The sequence below is a fragment of the Acipenser ruthenus genome, chromosome 30, assembly GCF_902713425.1.
Source record: "Acipenser ruthenus chromosome 30, fAciRut3.2 maternal haplotype, whole genome shotgun sequence".
In the NCBI taxonomy this organism is placed as follows: domain Eukaryota; kingdom Metazoa; phylum Chordata; class Actinopteri; order Acipenseriformes; family Acipenseridae; genus Acipenser; species Acipenser ruthenus.
This window is the reverse complement of record NC_081218.1, coordinates 6,464,412-6,488,657: the sequence shown is the minus strand read 5'-3', so window position 1 is coordinate 6,488,657 and position 24,246 is coordinate 6,464,412. Positions and strand designations below refer to the sequence as shown.

At 40.7% G+C, this 24,246-nt stretch overlaps 2 protein-coding genes across 2 annotated transcripts; both read left to right on the top strand.

The window, feature by feature from the left end:
• The first annotated feature begins 1,109 nt into the window (after window positions 1-1,109).
• Window positions 1,110-12,274, top strand: LOC117398624 (putative bifunctional UDP-N-acetylglucosamine transferase and deubiquitinase ALG13). The gene is made up of 10 exons (XM_059004539.1): window positions 1,110-1,130; window positions 3,638-3,719; window positions 4,914-5,106; window positions 5,576-5,651; window positions 7,047-7,155; window positions 7,401-7,460; window positions 7,990-8,116; window positions 8,800-8,927; window positions 11,267-11,498; window positions 12,010-12,274. Exons 1-10 carry the CDS (start codon window positions 1,110-1,112, stop codon window positions 12,125-12,127), a joined length of 1,146 nt encoding a protein of 381 aa, XP_058860522.1. The 3' UTR covers window positions 12,128-12,274.
• Window positions 12,275-13,958: 1,684 nt separating this feature from the next.
• Window positions 13,959-19,557, top strand: LOC131696715 (putative bifunctional UDP-N-acetylglucosamine transferase and deubiquitinase ALG13). The gene is made up of 7 exons (XM_059004538.1): window positions 13,959-14,094; window positions 14,422-14,426; window positions 15,008-15,134; window positions 15,575-15,610; window positions 18,159-18,214; window positions 18,473-18,535; window positions 19,378-19,557. The coding sequence occupies exons 1-7, from the start codon at window positions 13,959-13,961 to the stop codon at window positions 19,555-19,557; spliced, it is 603 nt and encodes a 200-aa protein (XP_058860521.1).
• The last annotated feature ends 4,689 nt before the right edge of the window (window positions 19,558-24,246 follow it).

Here is a 24,246-nt window from a genome sequence, read left to right as displayed (position 1 = left end):
TTGAAACCGCGGAGTTTAGCGGTGTGCAAAATCAGCGACGCTGAATGGAATGAATCTTTGACGCCAGGACCGGTCTCTGACACCAGTTTATTAATATTTGTTACTGTACATGAATTGCTGAAACGCGTTGACAGGTATGGTAACCTGCAGATTCACATACAGTATGTGTATTAACACAGTATCGTACACTGTAAGACCGAGTGTTTAACTTTAAAACTCTTTTCAAACACCTCACTGAGTTTGTAATTCTAAATGTGTTAGGATTTAAACACCCTGCGGTGTTTATTTTGTAAACTCTGGGACGTGTTTATGATTTGCAACATTTTTTAAAAAATTTGTACGCGTTTAACAGGGCTGGTGTTTAAAATCTAATCATTAAACTACGACACAAATTAAGCCCATAACGTTTACCAATTATTTAGAGTTCCACATGACTAAACACCACAGTGTTACACCTGGGGCCGGTTGTACTAACGAGATCAAAAATCAGGATCTGATCCGGGCTCACTGGAGCCGGATCATGAAAAGGCGTTGTACTAAGCAGATCAGAACCAAGCTCCACTGATCCGAAATCTTGATCAGATCCTGGAGCTGCGCAGCCGTAACCAGAGAAACTGACCAATGAGAAGCGAGAATGCGTGGCGCAGAGATTGAAGAATCCGAATGTCAGAAAATGAAGTGCATTTAATTTAAACGACATGAATCAGAAGCAACTACTGTACATGTATAATTTAAAACTTCAGCGAATCTATAAAAGCAGATCGAGTATATTAATACCGGTATCTGTTTTTTTAACTTCTAAAAATGTTTTAATGAATGTTAGTGTAATCACGGTCGTGTGTATTTTCTGGCGGACACACAGATATTTTACAGCGGGTATAGCCACACAAACATCCAGCTGCAGCGTCGGTTCAGGGCAAATTATCAACACATTTTGAGAAAATGTAATCAAGTGCTGACAGACAGCTGCAACTGGAAAATGACGCGGACAGGGAGAGATTGAGGCTGTCAAAAGGTAAGCTTAAGTTAATGAGAAAAAAAGGAATGGGGAGAATGATATGCATAAAAAATACAACGTTAAATCTAATTACATTAATGAGAACGCCAGTATGACTGTCTACACAGAAAACGTAGAAATATTATTTATGAAACCTATAGGGGCTTTGTCCCGCGTCCCGATCGAGGTACTGTCGGGACGCCATTTGTCCGGATCTTTAGAGTAAACGTTGAAAACCCAGATGAAAAATGTGACATTTTTATTTTCTCGTTATGAAATGCAGTATATGTGGCTGCTGCGCTGGCTCGCGGTGCAACAGCACACTCTACTGGTTTAGGGCGTGTTGATTGAGTGAGTTGTTTGCATTGCGTCTATGCGGCTATCCAATCACGTTAACCTGCACAGTCACGTGACGCGGGGTGCGTCATGCGTGTTCCTTGCTGCGTGCGCCTGTGCGTCCGGTTTTACTGGTGAAGTGTCATGGTGGCTGGTGTTGTTGACGAGTCTGTCACTAAAAATCAAAAAAGACAGAGCAAGTACCGAACGCAGTGAGGAAGAAAAAATGGATTCAGTCATATGACCACGGTCAAGTCATCCAATTAGGATTAGGATTATAATTAGGATTTCACGGACCTGTTTAAATACACCTAATATTTCAAAGCACTAAAAAAGCCTAAACATAGCGGTACTTGCTTCCTTACTAAAACAGAGTGCTGGTATTTGTTAAAGGCAAGCATGCAACATCTCCCAGCAGTTGCTGCCGACATTCTCTGTCTGGTGTGGATTTGAACATACATTGAGACTGCACGTCTGCATCCACTGAATTGATTGGAAGTGTACGGCAAAGCTTTGCCAAGTTATACAGATGTGGACATCAATTAGAAACAGTCCCAAAACTCGGTTACCCAAAGGTATCTGGCATTCTTTAATAAAGTCCATCTATGCAGCACGCTCGTTGTCATGATATTTGTCCCATCCAGGAATCTATCAGTACCGAGTCAAAACAAAGAAAACGCGCCTATTCGGGTCTAAAAGTCTAACTGCGTTTAAAAAGTAAACAGCAGGCTGTTTGAAGCGAGGTAGCTGTGCTTGATTGGACCTGTAGTGCTGATTTAACTTGGATACAACCGGCACAGGAATCCTTTTTTTTTTTTTTATCTGCGCTGACTTTCCAGTTTGTTTTCTGAAAGCTGTTGTTTGTTTTACGTTCTGTTCAACAGCCTCTGTAGTAGCCTTTTGTTTATGTCACCCATTGTTTTTTTCAACAACAAAAAAGCACAGAGCAAAACGCTGTTTCCCAATTCCTCTTCTATCCAGTAAACCTTTAGAGATTAGTCATGTGATCAATCACGCGTTGAAGCACACCCTCTCTCGGTTTGGACCAGTGGTACCCTGATAGTCCAGTTTAGGTGTCAGCTGTGAAAGCAATGCATGTACTGGTTTGCATGACTTCTACAGTGCTGTATTACTTAACACATGCTATTGTCTTTCTAGTCTGCACTGTTTTCCAGTTCACTTAGGACTGTATTCACATACAGCCATGAAACCGTAGCAGCCATAATTGCCTGGTGTCCAGTGTTTTAAATGTGTTGCTAATTGCATATATTTGATTTAGCACTGCAGACATCAAAATAAAAATCTAAACATTCTAGATACCTGGTCTGCAGTGTTGAGTGGAGTGAACACTTTTTCCCCCCCATATTAAACACTATTTTATAAGCTCTAGTAGGATTGTCTTGTTACAAGTGTGTCGCTTGTATTTCTGCTTTAGTTTTACCAAAATATATGCACTGTACCTTAAAGTAAGTTTGACATATTGTACGTACAGAGAGCGCCCCTTTCTGTAGCAGGTTTTATTACAGGTGGACAGGCGTCTCACACTTTCTCAGGCCAATGGGACGGAGGAACCAACAACCTCTATTTACCTCCATATTCTGTGTTGCAGGATATAATTGGCAAATCATAAGAGCTCCGCGCTGCTTTTTAGATTACCGTATAAACATAGTTAAGTCATTGATTAGGTCTTTTTAAAATGTTGTCTTCTCCACACATTGCTCCCTTCTATTCACAACTAATTGATTTATGCCTTTTTTTAATATGGCTTTGTGCCTCTTTCTACCTAATCCATCCAGCTGTCGTCTACATAGATCATTTTCATCTTATCTGTGTCATTGCTGATAGGCTTTTTTACAAGCCCAGCTGGTGCAGGATACACACTGTATAAAATAACAGTTCAGCAGGGGGAGCCACCTTTCTAGGAAAAAACTCAATGAAGAGGTCATGCAGCAGATAAGGCACATCTTCCAATAGAGTCTAACAAAGAGAACACAAACACAAGACTGGGTTCATTTACTCTCCAGTAAAATATCCATATTTGGTAGGTCTGTGTTGTAATGTAGTTAATTATAAGCAAGTTTGATTGCGATCTAATAAGACACCAGTCCTATGAAGGACTTTCCCTCATGACATAACAAAGCCTTTAAAAATGTGCTCCGTTAGTAAATATAGGAGTACATTACAATGTGAACGAACATAAGACTACATCCAATGCATTGGTCATTTTACAGGCAAGATGATATGTGTTTTAAAGAGCACTATCTCCAGTCTGACCTGTAGTGGGCTGTTATTTGTGTGTTTCAGGTTGTGCTGTGCTGTTCTAACTATGGCTACTATGATAATGTGTATCCAAAACACTACCATGCTGCTGCAGCAGTGTGCCAAGGTTGGTAGTTGTTACACCAAATATGGTTTATTTTCCTCCATTTTGTAATTTAAATTTGGTTCAATCCTAATCTATCCCAAAGTCATTATTCTGTTGTTGTTAATGAATGTGCCCCTAAACCATTTTAGATCTGAGAATGCTGAAATGCTACTTCTCTTTGCCTGGATTAAAGATGGATTAGCTATAGCTTCAGAAACTGAGTCCAGCAGTTCTACAAGTATTAGTCTTTTCCCAAGACTTTGTTCTATTCCAGAATTCAGGCTGTTGCTTTGAAATCTGTGACATGTTAGTCAGGGACAGAACAGGGAGTTAATGTACAGGGTTAGAATGTCTGAGCGTGCTTAGTATTCTGTCCTTTGAAAAAAATTCAAATTTCCTAAAGAAAATGACTTGTTTTCAGAGGGAGTCAGAAACTAGTCTACAGCTACCAATTCAATCTGTAACCTTGGGGAGCTTTTCCTCCTGCAAGTCATCTACTATGCATAGTTTTTGTAACGGCTTCTCTTTACAACAAATGCTTGTCTCCTCATCTGGCCGATTTGCTTAAGGACACTTTTAACAAGGAATGTGTTACTGAAGGACCCGCAGATTGGGTATCGGCACAAGGCTTAACTTTAATCTATTCCAAGTGCAAGTCATCCCTTGTAACAATTACACACGTTGGAAGAAATGTTCATTTTAATAAAAAGGGCAGTTTGGAATTCAATTTTGGTAATGTTTAAAACTTCGACACAGGTAAAGCCCTTCAATTAGTTATTTTAAACATTAGAGCTTTTAATTCCTTTCAGAAAGTTGTAGTAAACTTTACCCCTGATGCATACAGTAAGCTTTGCAAATCTGCCACTTAAAGCATCTAGCCTTGTTTTATATTTATTTATTATCTTTGGACCAGCTGTAAACTTTGGGATAAACAGGAGTTTATAGCACAGCTTTCAGTGTTATTGCTGTATTCTACTCCCCCCCCCCCCCCCCCACCCACATTTTGAATGTCTAGTTTTTAATTATTTATTTTTTGCTCAGAGAGCTCACTAAGGCAAATTGTGAAAGGATAATTACTTCAGGTTACCTAGAATACGATGCAAATATTAGCATTATATTCAGTTTAAAAATAAATGATGAAGATTGAATAAATGGGCCTGTCTGTGACCAGAATAGAGCGAGACCTCAGTGTGTGTGTGTTTCCTTCCCCTCCAGCTATCCTGTATGAGGTCCTGTACAAGGATGTGTTTGGGATCGAGGAGGAGGAGATTCACTCTGCCCTGGATGTGTTCCACGGCAGTGGGGGGAGGCGGTACCGCAACAGCTCCTTGATGTGCAGCGAGGACGCCAACTTCGAAACCAGCGACAACCACAAGAGCCCCACAGCAAACAAGAAGTCAGCCTTTGAGTTAATATCTAACATTTAATGTCAGATTAGGATTGAGTTCTTTTCATGGTATTGGCTGCTTCCTCAGCATTGGTCTACGACTGTGTACGTGGTACCATTTAATATAACATGAAAGTGTAGATGTAACATTGTGAGTGTCTGGACTGGTGGAAGAATTGACAGAGTTCACACGATTTCTCTAGTCCAGGAAACAAAAAAAAAATCATAAAATTAGAAAAACCACGGAAGCCTTTAAACAACGAGCAATAGAGGAAAAAAATATTTTATATATATATATATATATATATATATATATATATATATATATATATATATATATATATATATCAAGATTTGAGTAACCAAAGTCGGAAACAATCATAAAGATTTCAATGGCATTTGTGTCTGCAGATGGGGCAATAAAAAGTGTTTTGAGTTCATGTTGCATGTTTTCTGGTAATTGGTATTCTTCCTTTTGTTAAATGTGCAGTAAGGAGGACTTGGAGGTGACTGAGGGTGGCAATCCTTCTGAAGAGAAATCCAAATCCGGACCAGTAGAACAGAAGGTGAGAGGTGATCCTAGAGTACACCGATATTGGGGTGAAAAAGGTACATCAGGTTACCCTTCCTGTGAATCCACCCATGCCAGCGAATGCTGTTCCTGTGAATCCCCATGCAGCGAATGCTGTTCCTCTGGTGGTCCACTTGAATTCATTACGGACTAGAAAAATCATGACAAAATAACAACAAAACATTTGTTATTCAGATGTTACTCCTGCAATCCTATGAAACTGGATTGAAATCCATATAAATTTTATGCTACCAAACATCCAATTGCAGCAGTGTGGAGTAGTGGTTAGGGGCTCTGGACTCTTGACCGGAGTGTTGTGGGTTCAATCCCAGGTGGGGGGGACACTGCTGTTGTACCCTTGAGCAAGGTACTTTACCTAGATTGCTCCAGTAAAAACCCAACTGTGTAAATGGGGAATTGTATGTAAAATAATGTGATATCTGTATAATGTGAAATAATGTATAATGTAACAATATCTTGTAACAATTGTAAGTCGCCCTGGATAAGGGCGTCTGCTAAGAAATAAATAAATAATAATAATAATAATAATAATAATAATAATAATAATAATAATAATAATAATAATAATAATTGCTGCAAGTAACCCCCGCGGGATGTAAACAAACAAGACCATCCCTTTCTTCTTTATTTTTTTCATAGTTGAGTGCGCAGAAGCCTTAATGCTTACATGGGCATTTTTGAAGCAATCCCAATGTGTTCCTGTGGCAAAGTGCCCCGCCCCTGTGTGCATTTGTGTGTTCTATGTTGTATATATGCGTGCGTATGTTAATGTTGGTGTATAGATTGGTACACGGGATATAAACAGGTCTGTGTTTCACGTGTGTTTAAATTGTATATTTGTATTTAGGCACGGGATTGCACATCACGCACGTGCATTTAAAATATAATATGCGAGCACGGGGTTGCACAGAATTAATTCACGTGCTGGGATTCAAGTGAATAATTAATTAGTAATTGAATCCCAGCACAACAGTATATATAGATGCACGTTTTCATTCAGTCGGGGTTAGGTGTTCGGTGAGCGGAGAACGGGATTGGAGACGGAGGTGAAGTAAAGTAGTAGTAGTAGTAGTAGTAGTAGTAGTAGTCGTAGTAGTAGTAGTAGTTAAATCTGCTCACCGTGTTTGTTCGTCTGTCCTGCACCGTCTGTTTAGTGGTTAGTCGTTTTGTATGTCTGTTTATTTTGGCGCAAGTGCCGTGTCCCGTGTTTTTGTGTTTAAAACCTTTTATTTTCTGTTTATTAAATGGTGAGCGCGATCACGCGCCCAGCTTATACCAAACCACATCTCTCTGTTTATTTATTTCCTGCATCTGGTCTGACGCCACCCACTCCGGCCGTCTTTGTGACAGTTCCTTTTAAACTTTTCAGCCTGCAGACGGCCCAGCAAAGACCTCTTTTCCTTACGAGGTGCTGAAAGCTTTGGACCCGTCTATCTACCGCAATGTTGAGTTTCACGTCTGGAAAGACAGCATGAAAGGTAAAAGCTTTGCACAGAAGGTTGTCTTGAGTTCACCCAACATGTTGTTCTCAATGCACATGCTAAGCTTTCAGTATTTTGGTTTAGTGTTGAGTTATGGAACAGATGTGCCAATCAGGTGTTATATATATTGCAAATCAAAAAACTTGTATGTAATCTATGCTTTTTTACAATTTGGGGGGGTACAATATTTGTATGCTTTGGAGGATTATTTATACCAATGAAAACAATGATTTATTTAACAGAGCTTCAGAAAACTAACTACATGGTGTTTGCTGGGAGGCTGTACTGCTTGGGAGAAAAATGTCAGATAATAGTGTTTGATTGTTTGTTTGTTTTTTGCACATGAGATTATGTAAATCATACATGTTGAATTATTGGTGTTCAGTGATAAATACAGTACATTACTTCCTAACAGTGTTACTGGTGCTTGTGGTTAGATGACTGTTTGTTGAGACAATCCTGCAAAAGACCCCCCTGGTTCACCACAGTTTGCAGAACCCCCCCCCCCCCCCTCCCTCCTCCTTTCTGCTGAAGACCCCTTACTGGATTTGCCCTGTTGTGTTGAGCACAGCAGTGTTTGAATACATTTTTTGGAAGAATATTTTTTCATAGTCTGCATGCTTGCTGTTTTCTGATTGAACTTTTTCAACATTAGTTACTTGTAGAGAAGTCTAGGAAAGTTTAGATCCTATTAATCAGAACTTTAAAAATATTCCATCGTATATTATAAATTTAAACTTAAGAAACTTGGTCAAGTATGCAATTGTTCCGGCTAGTACCTTCAAGAAGGCATTAGCTCAGTGTTTGAATAGCTGGTGTCTCCCTATCTAGTGACTTGTAAACTGGTTGTGTTCCAGGTTCGCTTGGAGCCTGGTGGGAAGTACTACAATGCTTTTATCCAAGAGGTTGGGCATCACAGCAGTGCAGTCACGGTTTTTATAGAGGAGCTGGGTGAAAAGTGAGATGAGAAACTACACTACTTAAAAGCAATATGCAAAGTGAATCGCTGCATATATTTATACCATTCTGTTAAGTAAAGAACAAGAAAAAATGATTTGAAGCTAACGTGAGTCCATCTTCGTTGTTTCTTAACAGTTTGTAACGATTAATAGTGTGTTAATTTTCAGTTATAGTGTAAACTGCTTTGGTAAACCGGTCTCTAGTGGGATTTGAAGCATTTCTTTTTTTTATTACAAAAATTTAAACAGCCTGGGTTTATTGAACAAATAAATTGTCAAAAGAGATTTGCAGTCGAGCAGGGTTACAAGTTTTAGATCACCCTCTGTTGAGATGAAATGAAACCTCAAGGACTTAATGTTTATAAAGAATAAAAAACATGAATTAAAATGTGTTGCAGTGTGTGTATAGATAGAAGTGCTTTGATGCAGACTGTCTCAATTAATATTTACAATGCATTAACAGACAAAAGACTAGACTAATCTATCAACATGCAGCTAGTATTTTAACTGTACACCTATTCTTGTGTTTTCAAAGATGCTGGCAAAAATGAACTGCTAGATTCTCTGGCCTGATTAGCATTATCTTTCTAGGTAACCTGAAGTAATCCAAGGTTAATGCTCCTCTGGATCTGTGAAACCAGCCGTATAAACCCTCCCTCATTCCTTTGCTGTGTCTTTCCAGGCACCTTGTCCCTTTGACGAACCTGAAACCAGTCACCCAGGTTAACCCAGTGCCAGCCTGGAACAGTGCCCCAAACCGGAAAGGGGGGAATAATAAAAGGATGTCTGATGGATATGCAGCAGAGCTCGGTCTGTCCCTTCAGATTTTATGTTTATTTGGGCTGCATGCTTTTGAAACACATTTTTTGGAAGAATATTTTTTTCATAGTCTGCATGCTTGCTGTTTTCTGATTGAACTTTTTCAACATTAGTTACTTGTAGAGAAGTCTAGGAAAGTTTAGATCCTATTAATCAGAACTTTAAAAATTCCATCTATATTATAAATTTAAACTTAAGAAACTTGGTCAAGTATGCAATTGTTCCGGCTAGTACCTTCAAGAAGGCATTTGCTGAAATGTTAGTTTACATGGTTTAGAGTTTGTGAGTTGACCAACTTCTACCCCGTTGGGATAAGCCGCAGCTGGGGGCTTAGCATTTTGCAGCACTGGCAAAATCTCCCTGGTTTCGAATCACCATATACAGTGCCTTGCGAAAGTATTCGGACCCCTTGAACTTTGCGACCTTTTGCCACATTTCAGGCTTCAAACATAAAGATATGAAACTGTAATTTTTTGTGAAGAATCAACAAGTGGGACACAATCATGAAGTGGAACGAAATTTATTGGATATTTCAAACTTTTTTAACAAATAAACTGAAAATTTTGCATGCCCAATTTATTCAGCCCCCTTAAGTTAATACTTTGTAGCGCCACCTTTTGCTGCGATTACAGCTGTAAGTCGCTTGGGGTATGTCTCTATCAGTTTTGCACATCGAGAGACTGAAATTTTTGCCCATTCCTCCTTGCAAAACAGCTCGAGCTCAGTGAGGTTGGATGGAGAGCATTTGTGAACAGCAGTTTTCAGTTCTTTCCACAGATTCTCGATTGGATTCAGGTCTGGACTTTGACTTGGCCATTCTAACACCTGGATATGTTTATTTGTGAACCATTCCATTGTAGATTTTGCTTTATGTTTTGGATCATTGTCTTGTTGGAAGACAAATCTCCGTCCCAGTCTCAGGTCTTTTGCAGACTCCATCAGGTTTTCTTCCAGAATGGTCCTGTATTTGGCTCCATCCATCTTCCCATCAATTTTAACCATCTTCCCTGTCCCTGCTGAAGAAAAGCAGGCCCAAACCATGATGCTGCCACCACCATGTTTGACAGTGGGGATGGTGTGTTCAGGGTGATGAGCTGTGTTGCTTTTACGCCAAACATAACGTTTTGCATTGTTGCCAAAAAGCTCGATTTTGGTTTCATCTGACCAGAGCACCTTCTTCCACATGTTTGGTGTGTCTCCCAGGTGGCTTGTGGCAAACTGTAAACACTTTTTATGGTTCTCTTTAAGAAATGGCTTTCTTCTTGCCACTCTTCCATAAAGGCCAGATTTGTGCAGTATACGACTGATTGTTGTCCTATGGACAGAGTCTCCCACCTCAGCTGTAGATCTCTGCAGTTCATCCAGAGTGATCATGGGCCTCTTGGCTGCATCTCTGATCAGTCTTCTCCTTGTATGAGCTGAAAGTTTAGAGGGACGGCCAGGTCTTGGTAGATTTGCAGTGGTCTGATACTCCTTCCATTTCAATATTATCGCTTGCACAGTGCTCCTTGGGATGTTTAAAGCTTGGGAAATCTTTTTGTATCCAAATCCGGCTTTAAACTTCTCCACAACAGTATCTCGGACCTGCCTGGTGTGTTCCTTGTTCTTCATGATGCTCTCTGCGCTTTAAACGGACCTCTGAGACTATCACAGTGCAGGTGCATTTATACGGAGACTTGATTACACACAGGTGGATTCTATTTATCATCATTAGTCATTTAGGTCAACATTGGATCATTCAGAGATCCTCACTGAACTTCTGGAGAGAGTTTGTTGCACTGAAAGTAAAGGGGCTGAATAATTTTGCACGCCCAATTTTTCAGTTTTTTATTTGTTAAAGTTTGAAATATCCAATAAATTGTTCCACTTCATGATTGTGTCCCACTTGTTGTTGATTCTTCACAAAAAATTACAGTTTCATATCTTTATGTTTGAAGCCTGAAATGTGGCAAAAGGTCGCAAAGTTCAAGGGGGCCGAATACTTTCGCAAGGCACTGTATCTGTGGTTATCGCAAGTGGGGTGGAAATCAATTGTATGACTGTTACATTTCCTTGAAATTAAGCCGAGTTTGACATTAACCAAAGTGATATTATCAGGAGCTTGTTTCCGTTGACTCCCATTATATTGGGGTGGAGACATTTCAGTTTGAGGATAATGAGCAGGGTGTCATCTTAACCAGTTTCCATTCAAAGACACTGACAACTGAACTAGATAACCTAGGTTTAAATAGCAGTATAAACTTGCTTTGGTATTTTTTATTTTTTTTACTGCAATATTCTTTTAATAGTAGTTTTACCTGACAGTCTTAAATGACTTCCTATAAACACAGACCATGACGTAAGGCGTCACAGGCGTTTCTACAAGAAGGCCCGTGGGAAGGAGATGGCCGTGGCGCACAGCAGGGGGCAGTCTGGGCTTCCCCCAAGACTGCAGCACAACATCCCTTCCGGCAGGTCCTCCTCCATCCACAACCCCCCGGGCAGCACCAACATGGCCCCCTACAAGCAGTACCAGCCCCACCCCTCCAGCCAGCGGGCAGGCCGAGGCTACGGGCCTCCCAGGTGAGGGATGCGCACCTTCCAGCACTGCTGGGACTGATTCGAACATTTGGACAAATACTCTCTGTAACGTGTTCATTGGTACAGATTGCCGTTTCTATTCGTTCGTAAAAACAGAATTTAGAAAATGACTATCCATAAGATAACATGCAAAGGAAAGCCAATGCATAAATGATACACAGAAGATAACACACTATACAGGAGTGTTTAATATTTTGTTTAAGTTTTGAAAGACTATTGACACGTGAAAAACCCAGCACTTCATCGAAAGGCCGATTGCTGTCTGCTAGGGACGGTCCAGTGGTAACGGGCCCCCTAATTGCATGCAACAATTAAATACATTCACTGGAAATCACGTCCAGTCCTTACAATCCCTAAAGTGTCAACGTAGCAAAAGTCTGTCTGAAGGTTGGCTGTTCAATGTTTCCTAACATAGCAGAGCTCTGTTTTGAAGATTGTATGCGTGGTTTTGTATTGTGTTTCCTACAGGGTTTTTGTTCCTTTTTTTCTATAGAAGTTCAGCATGCTTTGTTAATAGACACCCTTTGGTTGGACCCGAGGTAGCGTACTACTCTAGCCTAGGAAGGAGGTATTACCAGAGCTTTGATAACTACGCCTACAGGTCACGGTAAGGGCAAGGCTGCTGTCCAGTGTGTCACAGAACCACATTCATATCCTCAAATTTTGTTGTTTAGCTGATTTAGCCCTCATTTTAGCTCCTTTTCTGCTTGCTCTGAACATAACTTTTCACGTCTTGTTTAATATTTAATAAACCCGGCTCACGACACACTATCTTGTTGGAGTGTTCCTTTAGAATCGGTGCAGCTAACATTTCAAGCACTGCCTTCAGTTGTTTGCATGTCATTAAAGTGCAGTGCTCCCTAATTTGAATTGCTACATAAAAAAATGAAGGGCTGTGCATTGGTGAAGGGAGCTTGTACTATAAAGCATAAGGTCCCTTCAAGTGTGTGATAAATACTGCTGTGTTTGAATCATTAAATAATGAGGGAACACTCTGTACTGCAAAATGTATTGTGGATAGATTCTTAAGCATGTTGACAATTTAATAAAATAAATAAAACTTCTACAATGAACACACACCTCCATCGGGGAAACAAGTGAGAAGTTGGTAACTGAATAACTGATATTTAAGGTGTTTGTTACCTGGAACCCTAAATCAATGCAAATGTTTTGCAGTGTTTCACAAGGGGTACTATGTTAAACAGTTTAGTAGTACAGCTAACTTTAGCGTCACCTAGAATTTTACGATTGAGACATCATATAAGATTTTATTTAACATCATGTAATCAAAGAAATTATAAAATGATATTGCAAAAGTCTACTAGAAGCCAGAATGGTAGTATAATATTTCATGATACATTTTTGAAATGCTGCATTTTTCAGTTTGCCTATTTCGTTAAGTATATAGAAAACTACAAAGTGGCAAGTAATTCAATATTTTAACATAACATTTATTCATTAGGTTTCATTGGCTTTATGAAGCAAAATGAGTTTATTCTATAGTGATGCAAAACTTTTGTCCATAGCTGTACAGTCAACACTCATTAATGCAAATTTCAAGGGACCGGCAAAAATGTTGTCTTATCAGTCATTCTTAGAGTCCAAGCCAAATGCATACTGTCAGTTCTTATTGAAGTTACAGTAACCCTGAAATCAAATTTCAATTACAGAGATATGGAAAGTATTTTAAATGTAATAGTATACATCTGCAAGTCTCATCCTGATCACAAACATTTTTAGACCACAAAAGCAAGGCGTCCTCAACATCAGGGCATTGGGAAATGCTGATGATTGCATCCGCGGTTTTGCTGTTCACTGGCCTGTATTGTTCCCCGGTTTTTCATAATGGTTGAGAAAGTGTTCATGGGAATGTTGAAATTTGCTTCAGCATCTTCTTGTATGCGAGTGAATTATCCCCTGCTTTCAACACCTCCACTTTTGTCTGCAAGGATAATGCACAAAAATACGATACAGAAGTGCTAATCTGGATGCACATTTAATGCACATTTAATATATTTTCCTTTACACTCGGCTGTTTGAACTGGAGCAATATGCTTCATTCAGATTTCTTCCCTGGGGAGGAGGCTCTGAAATAATTTGCACAAACAGGAAATTAGTGTTAAGTGAATGCTAAATTTGGCTGGTTCAGGAAATTGGTTAAATCCGAGTTTGTCTTCATGAGATTTGACACTTGTGTGTTTTATTTTTGGTTTTAGGAGCACAACAGTTTTTATATTTTTAGCTGTTTTATTTAGCATTGTAAGCAGGATGTTTTTATGAACTTGATCTGAGCAGTTCTCTATGTGTAAGATATGCTTGAATTTAGTCTTTTTACCATTCATGCTGCACTGGCCACACAGCATTGGGTTGAAAGGTGTGCCTCAGCCACTTGATGTTAAGGGTCCATGTTTTTGGAGTTCCTATAGCTAGAGTCGCCAGCAGATGCCCTGTGTGAATAAAGAGTGCCAGTTCACCTTTGTGCCCGACAATGGGGAGGAGCCACAGGGCCTGAATGGGACCATCACCTTCAATGAGCTAGAGGAGGGGGATAAGACTGCCTTCCCGCCCCCCGGAAACGGTAATATATGTGTTTCTCTCTCTGTGGAGGAGGGCACACAGCAAGAATAGAACAAGCTTCCTTTATTGATCCCAATATTATTATTGGACACAATGAGGCCACTAGATAAACAGAAATCAAGCAATTATATCCGTTCCCAATTTCTGGAAGTAAGCATCAGACACTGCGCTGGTGTGAGTTCATGGAAGATCTTTATGCTTCTCAAATGCACCTCCTTGTGCCTGCTGTTTTTATACAGTTTGTACCCCCCTTTGCGTGAAAAGTTTAGTGTCGGCTTATCTCTGTGTGTCAGCAACATTTTGACCAGATAACTCCTGCTTGCACCAGGTCAGGTGAGGCCACAATAAAACATTTATTTCCCTGAAAGTAGCCAGATAACGGCATACTTTGCACAGCTGCACTCAGAATCATGATTTTGTCCTTGTAATCTTTTCCTGAACTCTTTGCAGTATATAGAATATCATATAGGGTGCTGAACAATACAAGCCGATATCCACTCTTTAGAGGTTCGAGGAAGGCTACCCACAAGCGTGCTTACTGGCCGCTCTGACCATGAGCAGGTGAAAATCAGCTTGCATCGCACAGCACCCCATACTATATTGTTGCATACTGTAAGAATGATTTAACAGCATAGCTAATTTTAACATGGCGTCCCTGCCATCCAATACAAGCCATGCGACACAAAGAAATTGCAGATGGCTGTGTCGCGTCAATGCATTTATATATTGTCTTAATAGATCACCCAAGTAAGTGTGGCCTACCAAAACAAACCTGTGCATTATTAGGCTGTCCTCACTGGGATAGGATTGGAGCTTTGCCCCAACTGTGTATTTAAAAGAGCACATGCTGCTTGTGCACTGGCTTGTGTATTTAAAAACGTATTCATGTGACGGTTATGTTTTTGATTTTTCAGGGACAAGGAGTTTCCCCTCCACTTGCCCCCCCTCCTGCCACCTTCCGGTTGAGAAGGGAACCCAGCCCCTCTGGAAAGCAGGCCACGGCTTCATCTGAGGACGATATGGATGAACGGAGCAACAGTGGTGAGCAGGAGACCTTTGCAGAGTTATTCTGTTAACGTGCTGTATAGTCCTGCAAAGAGACACCGGGGCTTTTACTTGGGGATAAGCTGTTTTGTGTGAAGGATGCAATTCATTTGGTTTCATGTTTTAAGCCTGTGTCAGAGTCTCCGATGTTTATAAGTTTGCATTGCTTTACAACAGCATGGAAAGTTGATAAAATGCCACATTAACACCTTTTATAGTAGGTGGGTTTCTAATAGATTCACCTTTAATAGACCTCGATACAAGCCCTTCCGCTTATCTTGTTTGGAGGAGCACACCCATACAAAAGTGAGTGATTTCCGACGACAAATACCAAACAAAAAATGGCGGTGGTTTTAGATTAGGGTCAGATCTGAATGCCTGTGTTGCTTTTATGTAGCTCTTTTATTTTTGTGTTTGTTTTTTTCTGTCCCTTTTAGGTGAATATCCTGAGGATTACATTTACACTGATCCAGGTTCGTACACACTGTCTTGTTTGAACACAGTGGTAGAACAACAGCAGCGTTGAAATGACTCAACAGGCATACAGAATCCAATGGCATTTTTCCAGTGTTGCCAGATCATTATTTTAAATAGAGGGATGTATGCTGTTTTGTTTGAAATGCACTCCTTTTAAGTCAACATGTGTAGAATATATTTGCCCTGGTTTAAAACCTGCTATCATTTCTGCCACCTTTTGATTTTTACTGCAGCCTGTGTGGTGTTGGTGTTTTACTTTGCTTTTGCTTGGATATTAATATAATTTTAGAAACGCCGATCTCCTGGATCACCGCTTACTTGAATAATCACATAATGTGTGCATTCCTGTGAATGATTATGCATCAACAAGTGTGTCATCAACATAGATTAGTTCCAAATGTAGCATTTTGCATTCAAGTTGAAATAAACAGCCACCGCAAAATGATCGATGAAGAAGGTTTGTTTTAAACTTGAGGCAGCAGCAGGGATGTACTTGATAAAAACAAACTTTACATGGGGAAGTTCTATGCAGACGTGTTGAACTGCACTTGAAACCTGCGTGTCCCATTATGATCACAGGCATTTATAAACCACAAAAGCAAGGCATCCTCAACATCAGGTATTGAGCAAATCGGAAACCCTGACGACTTGCATCCACATAAGCCTGTATTATTGTATCCTGTTTTTTTTTTTTTTTAGCATGGATGACAAAGTGTTTTCTTGTCCCCAAACAGCATTAAAATATAGTACAGAGATGCTAATGTGGATTCAAGTTAATACATTTCCCAATATCCTTTACACTCAGGTGATCGCACTGGGTCATGTCATTTCATTCACATTTCTTCTCTGGGAGGGCTCCAAAATAGTTCGTACTAACAGGAAATTTGTGTTAAGTGAATTTGTGTTGTAAGAAGTAACTTATAATAAACGACTGCTAAATTGCTGGGACCTTGTAGAAAATTCCCCCAATTTTTGTGGTGGTAATGTGGTGTGAAGAATAAACTGGCCTCTGCATTAATCCTGGCAGTTTGTATATTTCTGTATAATCCTTCAGAATGTTAAAATATTATTGAGTTTTTTTTAAACTTTTGTTTGATTTATGTTTCCATCCTTGCACTTTGTCATGTTTGTTAAAGTATGCATGCTGTGTAGGGCCCCCAATTTGTCCAGTTGTCATACTGTAGCTGTTTGCGATTGCAAAGCACACCAGAGCTTGCTGCCTGCCCTCCCTCATTGTCCGCTGCAGTTAGACCGTCCTCCTCCTCCTGCTGCTGCTGCTGCTGCTATCTGCCTTAATATCTTCAACCCTGGGATTTGTCCTTGAGTGCGATGGTGCCTGCATCTTTGCTACTTTCTCTCACTGACAGTCTGTTTTTGTCATTCTTCCACCAAACCCACAGTCTGGCCTCCATGGTCTAACATGAGGAGGCAGCAAGGTGCAGTGCCGGTCATAGTGTGGGCTGCAGTTTTATGAACACTGTGCTCTGCAAGTTTTTCAGTTAACCCACATTCTTAAATATCGATCAGCTGAATGGTTTAAAATACACAAAGATACCGGTATGTTCAAGGGGACTTTGAGAAAAGCATAGTGCACAGGTTCGTGACAACAGTACCCTGGCTGGTTTCTTAATCAGGAGTTCATGTGGCATCAGATGGCTATTTCCATGCTTTTCATTTTCATTGCAGTTAAACTGATGTTGTAATTTCACTTGATTTCCTGTGAAACCTAATTCGGCCTCAGATTCAGCATTTGATTAAAAAGTAATGCTATCTTGTTCAGTTTAAATGAATTTGTCAGCGGATAGATTCACATCCTGCCCTGTTTGATATCATCAGTACACTTATTTTTAACAACAGATTGCGGTCTTGTAACGAGTGTCCCTATCTAGCCGATTATCCGTCTGATCTTCATGTTGGTTGCAGCACGGGCATGTTATCTGTGATTGAAAAGATGGAAGTTGCTGCTGCCACCTCCCAGCTGTGCTGTTAGCACTCAGTTACCCTACAGATTTGATGTTGGAGCACAAATATCTTTGTGCTGCATGGTGAACGGGCAAGATCCAGCACAGCAATGGGTTTCCACCGCACTGTAATTGGAATCCAATGAGCTAGGTTGTAGCTTTCAGCTGCTAAATCATGTGGGGTCTGCTGTTGACCTGTATGTTAAAACTCCTGTCAGGTGTGCATCTTCTTTTCAGATACAAGTGTTGAAGTCATTTTCTGATTTGAGCTTCGTCTGTTTACCTCAAATTGAAATGTCCCATACAGAATATCAGTGGGGTGTCGATGGGAACAGTATTTCCACCCTGTTAATAGAAGTTCAATCTGCCTGCACCTCGGTTGACATTTTTGCATATTATGTTACTGGTAAAAAATGAACAAATAAAATCACATTTTTGGGGTGGGGGTTTTGTAAAGCGGTGAGACAGGTGCTGAATAAATAGCTATTTGTTTTTGCACTGTGTGTGTTAATGAAGGGATAATTGCATTGCTGTGGCATGTTACAAATAATATAATCCGACCTGATGTTGTGCTTTATCGCAGAGGCTGGATTCCAGAGTCCATCTGTGGATCCTGCTGCGGACTCCACAACTAACCTGGTAAGAATGTTATCACAGCCTCGCAGGCTGGGATTCGCCACTTTCACTTTGTACCAAGTTGTATTGAAAATATCCCTTTATTTTAAGTTTTATATATCCCTGTTTTTTTTAAATAAAAATGTAAGAGTGGAAATTAAAACATGAAACTGGTGTAATTATAGAAATTGTGATTGTATTGCTGCCCATAATCCCTGCAATGTAGTTGTTCTTGTATTTGATGATGTAAATGTTGGACCTGGAATATTGTTGTCCATTCAGGAAGGGGGGACTCATGCTGGAGCTCCGCAAGATGCCGTTGCCACTTCCAGTTACTCCCAGCAGGTAACTCTCCAATTATCTGAGGCATGGACAATAAGAAGTGTACATACACAGGTGTGCAATTAAAAATAATAATAATAATAATAAAATAGATATAAAAAAATAATAATAAATTAAGAAAAAAAATATTTTAAAAATGATCTAGCATTTTGTATCTTGTAAAAAGACTATTTGTATCTGTGTGTATGTGTGTATATATATATATATATATATATATATATATATATATATATATATATATATAACCTCTATATATCTGTTGTCTAAGGGACAAAATGCTAGACAAGTCTTTATTTATTTATTTATTTATTTATTTATTTATTTATTTATTTTAAATCTACTTTTCCCCTCCCTGTCACACAACACACAAGTAGAATATAACTTGTATGATTTTGGTTTTATTTAACAGTGAACGTCCATCAATCAGTTAGTGATTAACAGGGGTGGATCTAGCCTTTAGCTTGACTGGTTCATTAAGTTCAAGATACACAAAAGGCTTCCCTGTGACCCCACCTCACCTCAACAAATGTAGAACACACTTTCAGGAAATGTTCCATTCAGTGCAGTTTGGAACACCATTGCTAGTAAATTTAAGTAACACACTAACAGTACGACTATAATAAGCAATACTCGGAGTTATTCAAATATATAATATAAATAAAAAAAACTTGTTGCCCCTCACACAAATTTTGTTGTCCCGGGTGTCGGGCGATATGAATTGCACACCCCTGATATATAAAATAAATATCTTGTGCCGTTGCACCCATGGTTTAAAGGCAAATTACTTTTTCGGGAATAGTTTTCTTTTGCATGTCATGTGCAAGCCAGATTCCCTTTTTCTTCAGGTTTTGGTGAACTCCTTGTCCTGTGTCAACGCTGCTTCAGCCACCGTGTCCACCTCCGGCTCCACAGCCAGCTCCCAGTCCCCTGCAGCCCCTCCCCAGTCTACCATGCAGCCAGTCATTGTGTCTCCCCACCCCGTCACACGACCAGGTAATGCCAAGTGTGCCAAGCAAACAGTCTGACCACTCTGAATATCCAGAGCGCTGTGTTTCCAGGGTTTATTATTATTATTATTTATTTCTTAGCAGACGCCCTTATCCAGGGCGATTTACAATTGTTACAAGATATCATATTATTTATACATACAATTACATTTTTTTTTTTTTTTTTTACACATGCAATTCCCCATTTATACAGTTGGGTTTTTACTGGAGCAATCTAGGTAAAGTACCTTGCTCAAGGGTACAGCAGCAGTGTCCCCCACCTGGGATTGAACCCACAACCCTCCGGTCAATTGCCTGAAGCAAGTCTTGCAGAAGCTATCGGGGGGGGGGGGGGGGGGGGGTACTGTAAATTACTATTAGCGTTGCTGTGAGTGGTTTGATAGGGATCGGTGTGCAATATCAAACACTGGAGGAGATGTATACAGTACAGTATACTGTTTTAGACAATTAATAAGTTAACCAGTGTTCATTAATGCAGAAGCAGCTTTACCAATGACTAACTTAATCAGTCACACTTACGACTTGGACATTTTGCTTTAGATTTGTCAAATCTGAAGTCAATTAAATTCCTTGGCACCCAGCACTACTTCAGTAACACCAGTTATTGCCCACTGGTGAAGCACTCTGTTTAAAGGTCTTGTGGTGTTTAGATAGAATATCCATAGCCATACAAAACATGCAAGCAAGGCATGCCTTGAAATACACTACTGGGCAGCAGTATATGGCAGTTCCTTCTACTGTGCTTCGTCTGAAAATAAGTTTATTCTCTCAAGTGTCTCTTAGTTGGTGTTGAATCATATTTTTTAGTAATAAGATTTTTATTCTTCCTCTAATCTTGCTGTTTTGTTTAATATGATTTTTTTTTTTTTAATAAGAGATGCAGGGTTGATTTGAGCAGTGGATGATCAAGTACCACATTCAGATTCTCTTTAGTGAATTTTTGAGTTCTGTTTTAAAACAAAAAAACAAACAATAAAAAAAATCCAAAATTGGTTCTGCTGCAGGTTTTAGAGATCAGTTAAATAGACTCCAGAGTCAGAACTACAAATTGAGTCCTATTCTAGATGCATTGCCTGCTACAAACACGGGGTTCTGGATGGAAGAGGAGGGGTGATATAATTTAAGGGTTTAATTGCATTGTTGTGGCGTGTTGAAGGTAATGAGTCCCAGACTGGACAGAGCAAGAAGCATGTTCTTCAAGCTGAGGTCTGTGGAAATCAAGGAAAACACAGCAAAAAGACCAAGCTCAGGATGTACCAGAACTGCTGTGTGGATCTCGCGAGTGAATGACAGATTACAACCTGAAAAAACATGCCAGCTTCCTCACAGACTGTCTGAGGAACATCGTGCGCATCTTCTGGCCACAGACAGGCTCCAACCACAGCCTTCTCAAACTGACCAAGCATCAAGACCATCCTTACTAGAAGCAGATGGAAGAGGATTGGCTGTCCTTCGCAAAGATGGCAGTGACATCACAAAGGAAGCCTTGCGTTGGACACCTGAAGGCTAAAGAAAGGGAACTTGGAAGCGACTCCACCTGAGCTGGGGCACAGCAGAAAGCCAGGCCCAGGGTTGGGTAACTCTCATCGCTGCCTTATGTGCCAGAGGGCACGAAGAGGATAAGCAATTAAGAGTCAATAAACATGGGTGCTTGTGACGAAGTGCCCGCCCCTGTGTGTATTTTCTGTTATATGTTGCGTGTGGTGTGTTAAATGTTGGTGTATAGTCATTGGTACACGGGATATAAACGGGTCTGTGTAACACGAGTGTTTAAAATGAAATTTATAATTAAAGTTCGGGAGGAGGGTCAGACACCAATCTCCGCATCACCAAATTGAATCATTCAATTTACACATTAGCTAATTTAAATTGTTAGCACATAAATACCCTCTTCACTTATCTCTCTGTTGCGTTTTGATTTCATCGTAAATGCACGCATCATGGTCTGCATTCTGGATTATTCTGTTTCGACGGATGACGATCTGTTTGCTGTTTCCCCAGAGCCGAGATCCACGCAACCAGTTCAACCAGCCCTTCCCGGGCCAACTCCACCACAACTTCGGTCGGCGGTATTACCACTCCAAACTTCTCTGCCCAGATGTCAGCTTCTCCTGTCTGCTGTGGCTCCCGCCTGGCCACTCGTTCCTCCAACTCCTGAAATCAGAGACTGGACGATCTCCCGGCTCTAGCTTTATCTTCGTAGCAACAACATCCCCTTCAAATCTACAGCACGTAAGGAGAATTTGTTTACTTTATTTCATCCTTCCCGTCGCAGGCGCTATGACGTCAGCACTGATCGTTGCTTTACCCAGTGTTGCTAAGTCTCACGACAAAACAAGCCCAACCCATGTCGGTATGGGTGTTTTTACAAATTCCAACCCGCGACTCAAGAAGCTAGCCCAATTTCCGCGTATTATAAGCGGACTTGAAACACCTCGCCTGCACCGACTGCATCTCCACGAAGCACTTCTACTACCGGAAAAATCCGAAAGCAGGACCATCGCACCTGTCAATCAAAGGCTCATTTAGCAGTTCCTGAGCATTCTGGCTCCAACCTATAACCTTTCTGGTTCCCTCCCCTCACTGCAGGCGTCCAGCAGGCCCCTGCAGTGACCTCTTTGGCCACTATGGGCGTCCAGCAGGCCCTCATTAGTGATCCTTTCTCTGTGAAATGCTTTTCTTTCTGCGCTTCAGCAGTTTTGAGCATTTGTTTCCAGAGATTGTTTTTACAGTTAGGAGCGGCTGCTCCCGCGATCTATCCTGGGGTTTCGACACCCGCCACTGTTGTATAATATGCATCTGTAACCTTTCTGGTTACACCCCCTCATCACTGCAGGCGTCCAGCAGGCCCCTGCAGTGACCTCTTTGGCCACTATGGGCGTCCAGCAGGCCCCCATAGTGCTCCCTTCACCTCCAAATATAACCTTTCTGGTTCCCTTCCCTCACTGCAGGCGTCCAGCAGGCCCCTGCAATGACCTCTTTGGGCACTATGGGCGTCCAGCAGGCCCCCATAGTGCTCCCTTCACCTTTAACTATAACCTTTCTGGTTCCCTTCCCTCACTGCAGGTTCCCTAACCTTTCTGGTTCCCTTCCCTCACTGCTCATCAGCAGTTTTGAGCATTTGTATCCAGAGATTGTTTTGCCAGATTTGTAATAACTTCATTGAAGGAACCTGTGCTATTCTGCCTGTAACTTCCTTCATTTCCGTTCACCGTAACTCCACCACACCCAGCATCAACAGTCCCTCACGAAGATTGCTCCCTGCAATATGCAAATCGACCACGGCATATTCTTAATCAAAATTGCTGGGAAAAACGCATGACTGGCTAAAGCCAATATATCAAACACATTTAAAATCATGCCCATTGAGCTTGTCCTCAGGGGATTGTATTTTTTATATTTTCACTTTTCTGTCCGGTCCGGACCCCCCCCCCCCCCACTAAACGCAATCTTCTGTCCCTCCTAGGCCATTTAAACTACATGGGAGCATGGGAGCATTTCCAAACAAGAGGATGCCATTCAGCCCATCTTGCTCGTTTGGTTGTTAGTAGCTTATTGATCTCAGAGTATCATCAAGAAGGATCCCAGAGTGTCGGCTTCAACATTACTAAGTTGGTTCCAGACCCTCGCAATTTTCTGTGTTAAAAAAAAAAAAAAAAAAAAAAAAAGTGCCTCCTATTTTCTGTTCTGAATGCCCCTTTGTCTAATTTCCATTTGTGACCCCTGGTCCTGGTTCAAAAAGTCTCCTGGGTTGACGTTGTCAATACCTTTTAGGATTTTGAATGCTTGAATCAGATCACCGCGTAGTCTTTGTTCAAGTCTGAATAGCTTCTTTTCTTTTGGCCTGTCTGCATACGACATGTGTTTTAAATCCGGGACAATTCTGGTCGCTGTTCTTTGCACTCTTTCTGGAGCAGCAATATCCTTTTTTTTTTTTTTTTTTAATGAAGTGTCCAGAACTGAACACAGTATTCTAGGTGAGGTCTTACTAATGCATTGTACATTTTTAACATTACTTCCCTTGATTTTAAATTCAAAACTTTTCACAATATATCCGAGCATCTTGTTGGCTTTTTTACAGCTTCCCCACATTGTCTAGATGAAGACATATCTGAGTCGACATAAACTCCTAGGTTTTTTTTCAAAGATTCCTTCAATTTCAGTATCTTCCATATGATATTTATAATGCACATTTCTTGCCTGTGCAGTACTTTACACTTCCCTATTAAATGTCATTTGCCATGTGCTTGCCCAGTTCTGAATGCTGTTTAGATCATTTTGAATGACCTTCGCTGCTGCAACAGTGTTTGCCACTCCACCTATTTTTGTGTTGTGTGCAAATTTAACAAGTTTGCTTACTATGCCATAATCTAAATCATTATGTAGATTAGGAATAGCAGAGGACCTAATACTGATCCCTGTAGTACACCACTGGTTACCTCGCTCCATTTTGATGTCTCCTCTAATCAGTAATTACAGTTGAGCGGCTGCTCCCGCGTTCCCCACCCCCCATCACTGCAGGCCCCTGCAGTGACCTCGCTGGCTACTATGGGCATCCAGCAGGCCCCCATAGTGCTCCCTTCACCTCCAACTAACCTTTCTGGTTAACTCTCCTCTCTGCAGGCGTCCAGCAGGCCCCTGCAGTGACCTCGCTGGCCACTATGGGCGTCCAGCAGGCCCCCATAGTGCTCCCTTCTCTGTCCAAAC

Coding starts and splice junctions, on each gene's coding strand:
- LOC117398624 (XM_059004539.1), top strand. CDS start 1,110: ATGACTGTCTACACAGAAAAC. Junction 5,652..7,046: donor CCGGACCAGTAGAACAGAAG/GTGAGAGGTGAT, acceptor TAAACTTTTCAG/CCTGCAGACGGCCCAGCAAA. Junction 11,499..12,009: donor CGAGGCTACGGGCCTCCCAG/GTGAGGGATGCG, acceptor TTTTTTCTATAG/AAGTTCAGCATGCTTTGTTA.
- LOC131696715 (XM_059004538.1), top strand. CDS start 13,959: ATGCCCTGTGTGAATAAAGAGTGCCAGTTCACCTTTGTGCCCGACAAT. Junction 18,215..18,472: donor CGGACTCCACAACTAACCTG/GTAAGAATGTTA, acceptor TTGTCCATTCAG/GAAGGGGGGACTCATGCTGG. Junction 18,536..19,377: donor CTTCCAGTTACTCCCAGCAG/GTAACTCTCCAA, acceptor CTTTTTCTTCAG/GTTTTGGTGAACTCCTTGTC.